Source organism: Nomascus leucogenys, chromosome 9 (genome assembly GCF_006542625.1).
Source record: "Nomascus leucogenys isolate Asia chromosome 9, Asia_NLE_v1, whole genome shotgun sequence".
NCBI classification, from domain to species: domain Eukaryota; kingdom Metazoa; phylum Chordata; class Mammalia; order Primates; family Hylobatidae; genus Nomascus; species Nomascus leucogenys.
In genome coordinates, this window is record NC_044389.1 from 95,297,816 (window position 1) to 95,315,505 (window position 17,690).

The 17,690-nt window shown below is 39.4% G+C and overlaps 1 protein-coding gene across 1 annotated transcript in view; it reads right to left on the reverse strand.

Annotated features, from left to right (window-relative positions):
* Window positions 1–17,690, reverse strand: part of PLXDC2 (plexin domain containing 2) — a 458,249-nt gene that overhangs the window by 261,488 nt on the left and 179,071 nt on the right. Inside the window, exon 2 of the mRNA XM_003257698.2 lies at window positions 16,703–16,914. Coding sequence (XP_003257746.1) covers window positions 16,703–16,914 — 212 coding nt within the window. The remainder of the gene's footprint in view (window positions 1–16,702; window positions 16,915–17,690) is intronic.

The window sequence follows — 17,690 nt, forward strand, 5'->3', positions numbered from 1 at the left end:
AATTTAGAAATAGTTATAGCGATCTTATATATACTCAATCCACATATGTGGTGTTCATAAGATCCTACAATTTAACCCCATTTGTTTATTTTTAGTAAACTAGTAATCACCATAGAACAGCTCCTGTCTTATTAAAAATTGAATCTTTTGCCAATGTTTCAAATCATGTTGACTTTCTAAAGTCTTGCTGGCAAGTCTAAAATGTTTCAGTATTAAAAAAAGAAGAAAAAAATGATTACATGAAGAAATGTCACTGTTTAAATGACAATATTTACATGCAATTAATAGTAGATGTGAGCTTTTTTCTCCATATGTTTAAATACTTTTGAAAACTTGGAGTAGTAAACCAATTATGAGCAAGCAGTAAATTTCCTGTGACTGCAATTTCAAAAACTAATATTTCAGAGAAATATGAACATGATCTTGGAAACGCTCTTCAAAATCACTAGTGGAGATGAGAGCTCTAAAACTATCTTCCATTTCTTATTTTTAAAGATTTATTTTTAATAGAAGCAAAAGGAAGTATTTCATCTGTATAGTGCTTACATAAAATAAGTACAGGAGAATAGTAGAGAAGAAGTCTGGCATATATAACCAAGAATCATATATCTTACTGATTTCAACTCAACATAGTATGGGGAAAACAGGTAGAGAGCAGTGAAGTGTCTCCTGGAATCTGGAATAAAAGGTTTTCTGGAGAGACAGCCTAGTAAGATTACATCAGGAAGGTGATAAGTCATTTGCATGGTGTACACTAGCAATAGCAACTGGGGGCCCTTTGGAGAGATGGTCCCCACGCCCCACTGTTTTCTTGCATCCAGAGAGAAAATCTCTTAAGATAACTCATGCTACATGGTCTTCTGTCCTTCTCCTTCTTTTAACACCGGAACTATTTACCCGCATGACTCCAAGGCCACTTGAATTTGCTCATCAAATCTAAGTGCAGTGATCATCTTTAAATATGAGAATGAAAAAGAAATATGGAACTGAAGAGTTTGAAATCCTTAGAAATCTAGTCAAGTTAACTTTCATGAACTCAGGAAAACAAATTTGGTATGTGCTAGTCATTGAGGAAGTGGAAACCTCCTCTACTATTTGTTCGAATGAATTCTGTTCGGAGGAAGTCTATGTGAGGGCAAAGGGAGTAATCAATCTAAAATAGTGGTTAATAGAGCCCTTTTTAAAACTGGAATTCGATTTCTTCATGTGAGAACTAGGCAGATACATAATACTTCAGGAAGATGGAAAGAGAAATTTCAGATTGATCGCATCTCAGGGGAACTTGGAAACAGGTATTTCTTGATACTCTGAGGAGGTTAAGAGATGGATTACCACATGAAAGGAACCTGAGGGGGGCATGAATGAGTCTACAAGGAGCAAAATGGGTGCATAACCCTGGAAGGGTCCCATGTTTTGATCAGCCTTGTTCCCTTTCTTCTACCTAGCTGCCCAGTGGCCCCTGCCCCTCTAGAAGCACTGTGATGCCTGCTCCCTACTGATGAAGCCCAATCAGCACTCAGGGAGTGCAGTTTAAGATTCACGGCAGCGGCTTCAGGTTGTCTGTCATCACTGACACCGATGGGAATCAGTAAGGTGTTTCTCTGTTCTCTCTCTCTATTTATCTCTCTCTGCCTCTCTCTTTCTCCAGGCACGTGTGCTTTGCAGCATTTCAATTTGTGATTGCCTAGGAGAGAAATTAGAGAGGAAATCAGCAAAGTAGGTAAAAACAGCCACCTCGGAAGCAAAATGACCAATGTGGAACAGAAGCTGCAGCGCGCTAAAGCCAGGAAGATGCTTTCCCTGTAAGCCCCCTCATTGTCTTTGGAAACTGCTGGTGGTTTCACTTTGCTGTGTTCCAGTATTCTGCAAGGAGTGAGGCTGCTAATATAAGCACTGCTTCCTCTGACTCTCATTTTGTATGTGGACAGCCTCAAGTCTGTAACTCATCCAAGACACAGGAGAAGGAGGAAGAAGAAAATATGTGCAGGTAGCTTGAGCTTTGATCAGGATAGGTTAACGAGGACTATAGTAGACAAGGGTGGTTTCCAGAAGGTACTATGCACTGTCCTGTGCCTGAGAGTAGACAGATTTTGACACCAGGGCTACCAGGTAAACACTTTCTCAGTTCCTCTGTAACTACCTTACTTTCCTCTGTTTTTCATCAATGTATTCTTTTGCAGAAGAAAATGGTACTCAGATAATTTGAGTGTGAAAACAAATCTACTGCTAGACAAAGAATCCCAGTGGCAAAGCTATAATCACATATTCTACTTCACTATTCATTTTAGTGTGGAAATGGTCAAGTAAAAATGTCTGGCTTTTGTTAGCAACCTAGTTCTACTTCTTGTCACATGGATTCCATTTTACTTCCAGTCCAAACCACAAATGGGTCTTGGTTTTCTTGGTCAGAAAGGAAGTAGTCTCTCTATCCTTTTTGGTTTTATATCTAACCCTCAGTTAAACACTACTTTCCCTATATCCATACAAGTAGCTTCAAATCAATGGATGCTTTATGAACATGAGCAAAGTACCCAGTGTTGTTTCTTTTCTCAAGGAGATTCCAATCTGAGTTACATTTTCCCCAGACTTGGTCTTTTGAAACAGTCCAGTCATTTCATGGCTTCTTGGTTTGGAGCGGCATCCAGAGAGTTTCATTTGCCAAACCTTGATTTAAATAGAGAGGCCCTTTCACTTATTTCAGAAGAGAATGTACTTTATACTCGTGATGGCTTTGCCGTAATGGTGACATGGGGAATGGTTTCAGACTACAGAAGTCGTTACTAGTATATGAGTTCTTAGTAAAAAGAAATACTTGGTTGAGAGGGCAAATTTGCCAATAAGAAAGCAGAGTGAACACAATGGTTGGAACAAACCAAAGTGGACAAGGCTCATGGGGATTTATGTGCTTGTATTGGAAGGAGGCCAATGAGGATGAGAGGATTGGAGATTGCCATTCATGGTGCCCAGAATGTTGGGTTCACCATCGTATCCTCTCTCTACCTTTTCATAATTTCTGATCTCTGGTTTTTTTTTAATCGATTATACTTGGTCTCTTTTCATTATCTCTCTTCCTTGTCTTCCAGAGCCACAAACTAGAGAGCATATAAAGTTTAAGGAATTCAGTGGAGCAAATGGAGTCTTGGCCAGGCTTCCATGCACCTGTGTAGTTTATATTGATTGTAATGCTCAGTGAAATAACATCTAATTGAAGAGGACAATAAGTATCATGTACAAGGGCTATCCAAGCCACCATTAATTTCTCCCACAAAAGTCATTTTTAATTAAAATCCTTTGAAATAATGCACACACGTTGAGTATGCACATACATACACGTACAAACATACACAAATTCACACACAAACACACAGACACATGCACACACATACAAATTACCAAATTTCTCTTTAGACTCTTTGAAAAAAGAAACATTTCAGTATATTCCAACCTTGCCTAGACATAAGGATTTTTAAAAGCACTGCTGACAATGTCAAGTTCTTGAGTTCCTAATTTTGCAACTGCAGCCCAAAGGAAGACAATGATACATTGATAAGGTAGCCATTGAGCAGAGAGAGGATGACTGGGGGAAAGCTCTGTTGGAATAAAATGGAGTAAAGTGAGAAAATTAATATTTGTCCCAGATTCTGATTCCCTGCTGTCAACTCACTCCTGGCTTTATTTCATGGACTGCTTCAAAGTTGGAAATAATTTTCTCTTCCTCTATTCTTTCTGACCGACATCTAAAAAGTCAATAGAAAATCAGGAGGAACAGTGAGACAGCCATTTACCATTTACTGTAATTTGCATTCACCAGTGATCACTAACTGAAAAAAAAAGTTCCCTTTGAAATGTTTCAACATTGTCCTTAAGGAAAAGATAAAAACAGAGTTTTTTTTTTCTTTTGTCCTTTTATGAAAATGACTTTGATTTTGTGCAGAATATATCACATTCTGTCTTTACTAACAAGGTAAGAGATACACATGGACAAGGCAAAATTTTTTAAAATCCTTGAAATGGCTGTTATAATTATTGTTCAGCAATAAAACTATCTGAACAAAGCCTATTAAATACATTCTAAATCTGCTCAAACCATAACAAACTTATTCAAGGGAGCAAAATAACATTTTGACTCTCATGGCAAAAGTAATTTTAATTTCCATTTTAGTTACTTATGGACCAATAAGTAACTGAGCTATAGCTGCTTCAAGAAGTTCTCCTGAAATAAACAGATTTACCTTGGATGGGTTGATGACAGAAAGAGAGAAAGAGAGAAAGAAAGAAAGAGAGACAGAGAAAGGAAGGAAGGAAAGAAGGAAGGAAGGAAGGAAGGAGGTAGGTGGGGAGAAGGAAGGAAGGAAAGTGGGCGGAAGGAAGGAAAGAAAAAAGGAATGAAGGAGAGAGAGAGGGAGAGAGGAGGAAAGGAGGGAAGGAAGGAAGGAAGGAAACAAGGGAGGGAGGGAGGGAAGGAAGGAAGACTTCTGAATGTACCAAATCATTTTACTTCCTAAGGCACATGATAGAAAACATTACTTTCCTTAGAGTTGTGAGGAATAGTGAATGTAAAAGATTTCTCTAGAAAGTGTGTTTGCCTTTAGGAGATAATTTTACTGTCATCTGGTACAATTGGTAACATGAGAAAAATTTCTAATGAATACTTATAATTTTGTTCTAGCACATTTCTATATTTATTCATAGTTGTTTCCTTACAAAGCCTTATTTAACTACATTTCTCCCATTTGAATGTGACACTCTTCTATTCTGATGAAGATTAACTTCATTTACTTGTAAAAGAAATAAAGCAGTATCTGATTACTCAGTGGACAGAGGAAGATAAGTCATTTTTTATTAAAATATGTTAAAGAAAAAGAAGATGATCATTTATACCTGGTTTTTAAGATAACAGATAATTCTATAATCCTCTTTACAATGGACAAATGAATTGTTTTCAGCTCTTTGGGAAGGTTTGGTGAGATACCTTGTAAACATTTTCAGAGCATAGAATTTTAAATTAGCTTTTACTCTATAGTAGTTTTAAATGACAGAACAAGTAAAGATTTCCATTCAAATAATGAACACTGTGCAAAGCACTATAATCTTATAAAAAGGAAGAATATTATAACCTAAATATTCTTAGGAAAAAATCTGAAAATCCAAATCAATGCATTCATCTTTGAAAATTATAAAAATTTTCATTAAACCACAAAAGATCAGGCAGCATTATTTTTAGGTAAAAAATCCTGTCATGAAATAAAACATCTTCAGTTTTGGAAGTACCTAAAAGACTTCCTTAATAAGAGGTGATATAATATGTGAATTTAAAAAATTTAAACAATATTAATTAAAGTTTGCTTTGTAAGTTTTTCTTTCAAATTGTTTTAGGCACAAATAGGAACCGCACTGTGAATTCACAATAAAAGACACAGATGCTAGGTAGGCAGGTAAATAGATAGGTAGGTATGTAGGTAGATAGATGAACAGATTGATAGGGACAGATCTGTAGATATTATCTAAAAGGTGAATATTAGTGATTTATATAGCTTTGCTCTTTAAGCTAGAGACTGCATAAATATATAAAGTTTACAAAAGAGTTAGAAATTACTTGTAAAAGTGAAGTAGTTCCAGCCATAATTGTTTATTGCATTCATTCAATTCAGTGCAATGGATTCCAAACTATTACTTCAATTTCAGAGCTAAAGCTTGAAATAACATACAGAAAATAACTCAAAACAACTGTTCCCAAAGGCTGCCAAGTTCAGTGCTTTTGTTTCTAGACAGATTCAGACATCTATGCATTGCTCGGGCATGAACAGAAGTGTTTTCTTTCAGGGAAACACAAAAAGAAAACTAAGGCAGTCTCTTTTCATTCTAAGTGTTACCATCTTTTCTTGAACATTTGAGTACTTGATGCCTTCTTTAACAGAGCATAGAGTGACACATTAGCAAATATTTCTATCACAAACACAAAAGCAATGTATGGATTAGACACGCAAATATTTTTATAAAGAGACTCTTATCAGGCCAGATGTGGTGGCTGACACTTGTAATCCCAGCACTTTGGGAGGCTGAGGTGGATGGATCACCTGAGGTCAGGAGTATGAGACCAGCCTGGCCAACATGGCAAAACCCCATCTCTACTGAAAATACAAAAAAAAAAAAAAAAAAAAAAAAAAGCTGGGTGTGGTGGTAGCACAGTAATCCCAGCTCCTCAGGAGGCTGAAGCAGGAGAATCGCTTGAACCTGGGAGGTGGAGGTTGCAGTAAGCCAAGATCGCGCCACTGCACTCCAGCCTGGGCAACACAGCAAGACTCTATCTAAAAAAAGAGAGAGAGAGAGAGAGAGACCCTTATCCCCTTATCTATCTTAGATCTGCTTCAGAAATACAAGGTGAAGTATAACTCTCTGAATATTTAGCAGAGTGTATTATACATCATTGCTTAAAACTAGAAACACAACTTTTCATACATATGTTTAGATAAACAGAGAAAAAATTAAATGCCTCCTCTATTTGTAATGGCCTATCGATGTGTCGACCTAATAGTGTTTCCATCTAAGTCACAATATTTGACAAAGACACGAGACATTTTTGGGGAAGGTTCATAGAAAATCCTCGTTGCCACATACAATTACAGAACATCACTGTTTATCAGACACTGTCATCTTTTATGTTTTCAGTGAATTGGTGCTAAATCATTGAGTACACATTAATTTGTATGGTAAAATAAATGGCAAAGATTCACTGTGATTCGTGTACCCAACTGGCATTAGTCCTTGTAAAGATTACATAAGTTCACAGACAGAGTGGATTCATCATACTACAGATCTTCATGGAAATAAGTAGTGGCTCTGATGTTCCCCCAGATGCAGTAATAAAAATAATGCTATCAGCTTGTCTGTGCCAAGTCAGATTTACTTAGTCTTTGAGCTATAATCAATTCATTATTCCATTTGTGATTCTGAAAATCACAGGAAGAAAACATAGTCTTTAAGGTCTAATCCACTGATATGGAATGGGATTGCCCAGTGAATGATCCCAGAAGCTCTCTCCTTATTGCCAGGAAAACAGACAGCTGAGAAGATGAGTTATGGTCCCCACAGGGACACGAGCTGAGCTGAATTCAATATTCCTTGAGACCTGGTAACCCCAATCTAGGCGCTGGTGGATGACATTTTTCATACTTTGCTAAACTGCTGGCAGTTAAGCCTGGACCATATGGTGTGGGATCCTCAAATGTGAATTTCCCTGTACAATCCCCCTCCCAGGCTTGGGAGAGCAAAGAAATCCCTCCCAGGAGTACCGTCCCTCTGTGGGTGCATCCAGCTGCACTCTGGCCCCAGCACACCTCTCCATGAGCCACCAGGAGAACGGAGGCCTCCTGCATCTTCTGACCTCCCTGCTCCTGAGTTCCAGCCCATACTCAATGGCCACTTGCTCCTTCATCCTGAGCCCTTCGTTCAACATATAAAGAATGGACATATTCTGAACTACCAAAACAACTAATTTTAACATGATTTTTAAAAATCAACTAGACAAATATTTAGACCTATGACATTGGGCTGAACTATAATTTTCATATTGAAAATAATAATTTTCATCTGAGTATATTTGATATGTCCTCTTGGAAATTAGTATAGGCAAAGAAGAGAAATATGTTTGCAAAATGATAAAATAGAAAGTCAGCTGATTAATTGTTACCTGGCATTCTCTATATTCGAATTCACCTATCACTGTCACTATTTAATGCAGAGTAAGGATATATTAAAGTCCTCATGGATGGCTATGGAATTAAAGTAGAAAGAACTTGATGTGATGATCATATAATTAATCTTAGGATCCCTTAGGGAATGGGGAGATTAAATATGACATTTCTCTTTGAACATGGAGAATGCAAGAATATTATTCACCCTGAAACATAATTTTTGTTCTGAAAATAAATTATATGACTAATGCAGTTAATAATTTTACAACCTGCATGTATCATTCTAAAGACTATTTTCATGCCATGGCTATAAGTAAACTCAATTAGCTAACAGTGAAGCATCAAAGAGAAAATTCAGTTATTCTTCATGGAACTCTTTGAAGGACAGTTATGGATCTTTTTCCATTTTTATTTCAATAAAGAGCAGACATGTCAAGCTAAGAATAATCTATAATTGAGCAAGATATATGATACTCTATTTTAATCCTCATTATCTTTTTAGAGGGTGAGCAATAATTGCAGATATCACTTCTGTCTGATTTACTATTTTCGGTACACTTTCTTCTTTGCAAAGTAAAGTTCTCATCAATATGCTAAAAGAAAATGAACGGGAGAAAATCAGAAGTTTAAAATCCATGTGTTTTTGCAAATAACCCAAACAGAAAAGACTGAAATAGATTTTGCTGTGAGTTAACACACAACCTTTGGCAACACAGAGTGGAAGAAACAAGGCTAGTTCTCAACCCACATTAGATAGGGGCTGTCAAGGTAGCATCAGGCCACTCTGCCCGGAAAGGCAATGGCAGAGACCTACAATTAACCTTCAGAATCAAGCAAGGAACAGAAGGTCGGGCAAAATTTCACCAATATTGATCAATTTAAATGAATGAGTAGAAATCTAAATATTTCTGAAATTCATTTGCTCATCCATAGCCCTTCCCCTAACCACTATCTCATGTCACACCACAACAATTCTAATCTAAATTTAACTCATCTTTTCACTCCTAGATTTGGGATTTCTGATTCAGTTCCCATAGCAATCAGGTAGGAGCATCAATGCAAACTTGCCTTTCCATATTTAATATTGTATAGCAGTTTCCAAGTACCTTTCTGATAAATTCTAAACATCTTAGTTAGTGTCATACACAATGAAGTTTAAAATCTTGCTCCTGGTTATCTGTGTAAAACACGTTATCTAGTATGACCTTGACACCTGGCTATCTTCCAACACTTTCTTCGTGACTTGGTTCAGATGACACCTCATCACTGCATTAATCCTGCCTCTCTACAGAACAAAGGGCTCCTTCTGCCTGTTCATGAACCTATGAGATATTTCTCCTTTTCAATTGCATGCTTTCACATGCTTTCATCCTCATCTTCTGTGGAAGCCAACCTGACACCTACAAGCATTTGGAAGATTTCAATTCACTTTGATGTCCAAGATGTGCACTTCTTCAGGATTAATCTTTGCCTTCCCTTTGCACAATTTTCTGATGTTGCCGCCACATGTTAAACATCTACCAGTTTAAGATCCCCCCAAAAGGAAATATTTCACACACAAAAACTCCATCAGATTTTCACATTTGTAATAAATATAGTGAAAGGACTGTTCAATGCCAAAGGATACTTTCTTTTGAAAAATGTCAAAAATCTACACTATCACATTCTTCGTGTACATAAGTGTTTTATTCCAAGAATTCACTGAGCACAATAGTAGTGTAAGGACAGAACCAGCATAGCAGCATTCTGCAAAATTTTATCACTCTATTTCTGTGAAATGGGATGATGTCTTACTACTCCTTTATAGTTGTATTCATTATTATACTGTCAGACCTCTGAAATTGAGTGAGCTTCCTTAGGCTTAAAATATAGACGAGGAGTAAGATTTTCCACATCTAAGGATAATCCAACGTACTCCCTTGTATTGGTTCGTTCTCAAGCTGCTGATAAAGACATACCCGAGGCTGGGTAATTTATAAAGAAAAAGAGGTTCAATGGACTCACAGTTCCACATGGCTGGAGAGGCCTGACAATCATGGCAGAAGGTGAAGGAGGAGCAAAGTCATTTCTTGCATGGCGACAGGCAGGGAAACTCTGCTTTATGAAACCATCCGATCTCAAGAGACTTGTTCACCATCATGAGAACAGTATGGGAAGAGCCTGCCTCTATGATTCAGTGATTTCCCACTGGGTCTTTCCCACAACACATGGGAATTATGGGAGCTATACAACTCAAAAAGAGATTTGGGTGGGGACACAGCCAAACCACATCATCTCTATACTACAAACATAACATGGAGATTCTGTCCACATCAACATTACAAAATTTGCTTTTTCTTCATAAAATAATCATCAGCACAATCACATTTTTTATTTTTATTTTTTTGAGATGGAGTTTCACTTTCATTGCACAGGCTGGAGTGTCGTGTCACGATCTCGGCTCACTGCAATCTCCGCCTCCCAGGTTCAAGCAATTCTCCTGCCTCAGCCTCTCGAGTAGCTGGGACTACAACATGCACCACCATGCCTGGCTAATTTTGTACTTTTAGTAGAGACAGCGTTTCACTATGTTAGCCAGGCTGGTCTTGAACTCCTGACCTCAAGTGATCCACCTGCCTCGGCCTCCCAAAGTGCCGGGATTACAGGCGTAAGCCACCACGCCTGGCCTACATTCTTTTTTTAGATTAAGTATTTGCTGGTGACTTATTTCCTCTCAAATAGATTTTCTAGTTAAAGGCTGCAATCAGCTATTGGAGCCCACACAATGACCTTGTGTACAGCAATTAGCAACTGGTAAAATTTTTAAAGAAACATATTGTACAATTTGTAAAAATAAGATGCCAACACAACTGGCAGTGTACGTGTGATAGCTAAAGATCAAAGAGAGTTTTTAGATATGGATTTAAGAGAAAAACTGTTTATCTCTACTTTTTAGCTAAATCTATCACACATATTTATTGATCATTCTTGACTGTACTTTCCTCACACATGAACTTTAATGCACATGAATAATACAACAGTTGCTGGATACAACTGAAATTTTTAATTAGGTACCAGAATGAGAATTCCATGAAACATACTGTTGGCAGGCACCTAAATTTAATCTAAGATTTCTGCTCTCAAAACTAATAGCTAAATCCTTGCAACCCAAAATGTGGCCTATTGCCTACCCACAACTATATCACCTGAGACCTTATTAGAAACAGAATATCAGACCAGCTCCAGCCTAGAACTAAGAAATCAGAATGTGCATTTTAACCAGATTCCCAGGTGATTTGCAAGCTTGTTAAAGTTTCAGAGGCATTGGCCTAGCTCCCAATCTCTGAGTCACTTTTGATCATGAAACTATACTAATATGATCCATAAGCCCTATTTTTAAAACCTCCCTTCTTCAGTCATCCAGTGGCTTTTAAATCAAGGCAAAAATCACACAGTACAGTCCTTTTAATAAACACTTTCAATGTCCCAAGAGTGGGAATATGACACTTCCAAATATTGCATGTGAATAAGCATGCAAAACCACATATTTGGTCTAGCATGTCACAAAGGACTTTGAGACTGATTTCTACAAAGTGAAGAACTGTAAGTGACCAACACTATTCTACAGCAATAGGCTGGTGAAACTGAGCTTTATGAAGCATCAGTAATTTCAGCCAACACTGCTGAAGCACTCTCCATCCTATGAGGTGCTATCATTGCTACGAGAGCTTCATGCCAGATAATGGGAAGGTGGCCAGGTTCCAGGGGAAGACGCTTGCCCTGCTCATTTACACATGTGTCCCTGAGGTTGTGGAACTCACTGAAGGCTGCCCCAAAAAGGCCAAATCATGACTGGAATCCAATCCTGCCTGAAAGCCCTGTAAGCCTTTATATTCCCAAAATAATTATACAAAGTAGCGCATGCAGTGACTGTTTCCCGACACCTCATTTTTAATACCTACACATCAGCAGAAGGTACTCTACTTCTCACCTGGCTAAGTGGTAATATGTCCGTATGAATGAACAAAGGAAATACAAGAAGAAAGGTCTCACAGAAATCAACATTCAGATCAATAGCGGAATTTGCCATCTGTTGGGTCCCCGCTTATTCAACAGGATATACAGTTGGCTTCTAGAGATTTTATATGTCCATGAGAAGAATATTAGAAAATGAAAACAATAACAACAACAAAACCTTAACTGGAAGAATTCTTTAACTGGGATACCAAGTTTTACAATCCTTCCATTATCTGTTCTTGTGAAGAGTCAGAAAAAATATTGTCACCAAGCATCAAGTGAAGAGAATAATAGCCTTTGTGTCAAAATAGTAAACATGCTATTGTCTTGTTTTGGTTTGGGGTTTTTGTTGTTGTTGTTGTTTTATTTAAGTGAAAGTAGAACATAAAGTCGAGACAATGAAAAAAAAATGAGGAGAACATCTGGGGAATACCATTCTGGGTGTTTTTTGTCTCACTGTGATACACATAATTTTAGCAGTCACTACTGCAGCCAGGGCTACGAGACAAAATAATTCTGATTCCTGAAACTGAGTTTGAATGCATCTAAAGGAAAAAAGCACACAGAGTCTTTCTAGCTCATTGTTTGTATTTAGCAATACAAACCAAAAAGATAAGCAAGATCTTGTAAAAATGCCAGGCACAGAGTATTCACTTTATAACCATTTGGTTTCTTTCTTAGTTCTGTTTAACAATGGGGCAAAACTATTTTCCCCAAAAGAGATGCAACCGTGTTCACAAACACCTTTTTTACCTTTTTTTTGTTTTTCTTAGACTGAGTCTCACTCTGTCGCCCAGGTTGGAGTGCAGTGGCGGAATCTCGGCTCACTGCAACCTCCACCTCCCGGGCTCATGCAGTTCTCATCCTCAGCCTCCTGAGTAGCTGGGATTACAGGCGCTTGCCAGCACGCTTGGCTAATTTTTGTATTTTTAGTAGAGACGACGTTTCACCATGTTGGCCAGGCTGATCTCAAACTCCTGGCTTCAGGTGATCCGCCCACCTCGGCCTACCAAAGTGCTGGGATTACAGGTGTGAGCCACTGCGCCTGGCCCACAAATACCATTTCAAGAGCCAGGATAAGTAAAACTTTCTGATATGGTTTGTACATTTGTCCCTTCCAAATCTCATTTGGAAATGTAGAGGTGTCTGAATCATGGGGGCAGATCCCTCATGAATGGCTTAGTGCCATCCCCTTGGTGATGAGTGAGTTGAGGAGAGATCTGGTTGTTTGAAAATGTGCAACACCATGCCCCTCACTCTCTCCTGTTCCTGCTCTCTTCCTGTGACATGCCTGCTCCCGCTTCACCTCCTGCCATGGTTGAAACCTTCCTGAGGCCACACCAGAAGCCAAGCAGATGCTGGAGCTATGCTTCCTGTACGGCCTACAGAACCGTGAGCTAAATCAACCTCTTCTCTTTATGAATTACCCAGTCTCAGTATTTCTTTAAAGGAAGGCAAAAATGGCCTAGTACACTTTCCAAACTTTCAGAGGTAGATTTTTGTTTCCAAAACTAGTGGCAGTGCCAAGGAGCTACTTGAGGAGATTTAGATCCCAATAATTTCCGTCGATCCCCAGAACCCCATCAAAATAAATGAATCTTGAAATAAAAGCAGTGTTCTTAGTATGCAACTCTGGCTTCAAGACAAGTCTTTTATGAGCCAGACTGAAGCCCCACAATTACCCTCATATGGATACTCAGGGGCTGCTGCTGTTCAAAATCACTACATAATTCAAGTGTCATTTGTCTTTCCTTTGGCTAGAAAGAGTAACGTCAAGCCTAAAGGATCAACCTTGTGAGCATGGCAAAGCTTGCATTTGAATACCAGCTGGGTTTCAATACTCATTAATGGGAGACCTTAGGAAAATACTAAAACCTAAATCTGAAATTGCCCTCATGTAAAAAAATCATTGAAATTGCCCAGAAAACATGGGGACACAAATCTTTCGAGGCTGCTGTGGACCAAACAAGATAGTATCCACACAGTACCTGGCCGATCTTAGCCCTGGGTGAGTACCCACCAAACAGTCCATGGGGCCATCCTTCTGCCCTCTTTTTACTGATTCAAAACTACTGACACTTAGTGGTCTCCCTCTGTTAAGGTAAAAAGTAGAAAAATTGGCTGAATCACAAAATTACAGCTACAGTAACCACTGGGATTGTATTTTTAGGAGTGTTAATATACCTCCAATTAAAGAGATTTCTTATTTTATAAATGATTAAGAAAATTCAGCACTCCACGAGAGAGATCACGGAGTTCTCAGAATCTGTGTTAAGAAAATTCAGCACCCCACAAGAGAGATCACAGAGTTCTTAGAATCTGTGTTCTCCTCTTTCCTTTTTTAAAGAAATTTAAAAATCTTTACATACTTAGGGGGTACGAGTACAGATTTTGTGCATTTCATCGTGGTGAAGCCTGGGCTTTTAGCTAAATAGGTATATGTGGTTCCCTTTCAATATCCATCGAGTCCTAGTTCTGGGCAGAGAGTAAACGCCTCTGCTTCTATTCAGTTCTCCTTTCTTGATGCTGCACCCCAGCTAAAGAGTGGCTCAGGGAAGAATTATGTTGCCTACCCCAAGTTGCTATAACATCATCATTGCCAAAATAGCAGGCCACTCTGCAGGAGTCAGAATAGCCTCTTATAGATATCATAAGGCTTCTGCTCCTGACACATCGACCGTTGCCTGGTAAGGGACTTGGCTGGGGCAGCCTGCGAACACCATGGCCGCATAATAGCTAATGCCATGGAGCGGGGTTTGAGAAATTGCTATATTTTTCAAATATACTGAATTCCCACAGCCTATACTTCAGATCTTCTGAAGATTTCTCTCACTGTGAGGGAACAAAATGATGCCTTGATACTATTTGCAGGACTAGGTAGTATCTGCTTCAGGAAGCTGAGTTCTTTTTCTTAAATAATGAGTATTTCAGGGATTGTGGTGCAGTAAAAAGAATGCTGCCTGGTTCTTAAAAATCATAAGCCTGTCAGCTCAGAGAAAGTAGGAACTGAAACTTCAGGTTGAGAGAGAATGTACCAGCATGCAATGAGCAGACCGTACGTGACTATAGAACTCTGATGCAACCTCTCCAGCAGCCAGTTCAGGAAGCCACACCACAGCCTTGGCAGTAGTCAGCCCGGAAAGGTCAGGACTTCCTTAGTAACTGAGAGCTTCTCTATTTCTTTGTCTTCACATCACTCTCAGGACCAACCATCAAAAGCCAAAGATGTTCCTCAAACTAATAATATAAGATGCTGTTTCTTGCCAGGTGCGGTGGCTCATGCCTTTAATCCAAGCACTTTAGGAGGCCAAGGCAGGTGGATCACTTGAGGTCAGGAGTTCAAGACCAACGTGGCCAACATGGTGAAACCCCGTCTCTACTAAAAATACAAAAATTAGCCGGGTGTGGTGGTACACACCTGTAATCCCAGCTACTCAGGAGGCTGAGGCAGGAGAATGGCTTGAATCTGGGAGGCAGAGGTTGCAGTGAGCCGAGATCATGCCACTGCACTCCAGCCTGAGTGATAGAACGAAACTCAGTCTCAAAACAAACAAACAAACATGCTGTTTCTAATTAGCCCACTTCCAGGTTTGCCATGCCAACAGCCTCTGATCAGAGTGCATCTGAACCTTCTATTTTTCACCAAAAACCTTCCCACTCCCCGGCCTGTCTTTGTATCTCTGCTGAAAACAAGTGATGGCAGCCGAAGCCGTCCCCGAGCAAACTGGATAAATCACCTCTGTTTGTTCTCATTTGGGTGGTCTTTGCTTTTTTGCCCAAGTTTACTTGCTTGTTTCTGTTGTACCTAGTTTACAAACAAGATCGTATTTTATGATTTGCAGCTCTAAGGACTACAGAAACTTAAGAAATAACACCACCTTTGAGGCCTTTGAGCAAAACTGAAATCTGCCTAAAATGCACCCTCTGCAAATGTCTGTACTTAACAAACTTTTCTCTGACCATTCTCCTCCCTCTGCTTCATAGCTCCAACCATAATAAAGAATAACTCATAGTCAGAGAGACCAATCATCCCAGTTTGTCTAGAACTGTTCCATATTTAACACTGGAAGCCATCCTACTGTCCAGAAAACCTCTCAGCCCCAAGCCGCTGGAACCAGTGGTCACCCTATGAGACAGTCCTGGAGATGTCATTTTACACCTCAGCCACACTGCAGAGGAAATTTACTCTGCCTAGCGTGCCCCTCCCTCTTCCCATCAACAGTTCATCAATTAGGTGAACTCCTCTCAATCTGTTAAGCCCCTACCTAAATGTCCAGTTCTAGGCTAAGCCTCTTTGACAACACCCCAACTCTCAATCCCAAGCAGTTTCATCACACTCTCCTTCATGCCACACTACAGCCTGCATACTTTTATTGTACATATCACATGGCCCTGGGATGATTTGCTTATGATACTTAGATGCTCTTACATAGGGTCAGGTGAGGTGGCTCATGCCTGTAATCCCAGCACTTTGGGAGGCCTTCGTGGGTGGATCACTTAAGGTCAGGAGTTCCAGACCAGCCTGGCCAACATGGTGAAATGCCATCTCTACTAAAAATACAAAAAATAGCCAAGCGTGGTGGCATGTGCCTGTAGTCCCAGCTACTCAGGAGGCTGAGGCAGAATAATTGTTTGAACCCAGGATGCAGAGGTTGCAGTGAGCTGAGACTGTGCCGCTGCACTCCAGCCTGTGTGACAAGAGTGAGACTCCATCTAAAAAAAAAAAAAAAAAAAAAGTTCGTACACAATGAATTCCTCGAGAGCAGGCACACTATTGTTGCCTCACTGCTCACTGTCATCACCACACCAAGCCTATGTTTGTCTGTAAATGAATTAATGGAGGGTAAAGTGGCTTAGCTATTATATTTATTAATGAATTAAATTGTTCTTTAGAAGAAATCCAAAAGTTCTAGATTGAGATGAAGAGACAACTTATGTGTATATATAAAAGTTGGGCACCTACGTGAAATATATTCATTAATCCATTTCAATTACCCAGATTATTTATCTACCTCGATTTGAGTGTTATTGTCCTGCCCATCATCCAGCAGCAGGTCTGTGAAGCTTCTGGGCTCAGGAGAGTCTTGGCCGACGCTTGCTCGGTTCGTGTCTACCGCCTTGAGAAAGTCCAAATTTCTTTTCCACCTGTGGCTGTACGCATGTGAATCGACTTCCACCTCCTCCTCTGTGTGAGGGAAGGCCTGAGCAACTCCATACTGCCAATCTGTTCGAAAAAGAAAGAAAATGTGTTACGACTCATTATGTGTACCATACATGCACGTGCTATCGGCTCGAGAAGAAAAAAGAATTCTGTGAGGCACGAGAATAGGAAACTAACTTATAGCAGTTAAATCTGTTTACTTGTAATATCTTGAGCTGGTACGAACATCTCCGATTGGAATGCAATTGCAGGAAACACCAGGAGTTGTGACAATGGTTAATGGGCAGATCTTGCAGAGTTTTTAAAAACAGATGTGCAGCCCTGAAGCAATGCATTTTTATTCCCTTCCCTCGCCCCCTCCACACGCACACTTCATAAACATTCTCTAGCTGTTCTGAGAAAGCAAGCTAGAATCCAAACAAAAGGATGAAACCAAGTGACTGTCAGATTATTTTGAAAATAAAAGTCAGACCTCATTAACTTGTAAGCTTATATTTATTTCACTTGAGTCATGCTGGACAGCAAAGAGACACCAGTGTATATGAACGGGTTAAATAATACATGAAATTGTCTTCGTGTAAATGGGTGAAACCACCTTGTAGCTTACAAGCCAGTCTTGGTTCATTACCTGACCCATCTAATAAGTAAGACCCTCAGGAGTCATCACTGCACTTTTGCTCATCTGTATCCTTCTCAACTTGAAATCTCGTCAGGTTCTAAAGGATGACAGTGATGGGCACTTATAGAAATGGATGGGAAGGCAAGGAGATCAAATCACAAAGGCATTTTAAAGTCATCTGCAGGGACTGGCCTTGCTGACCCAGCTCATCCTGCTACTC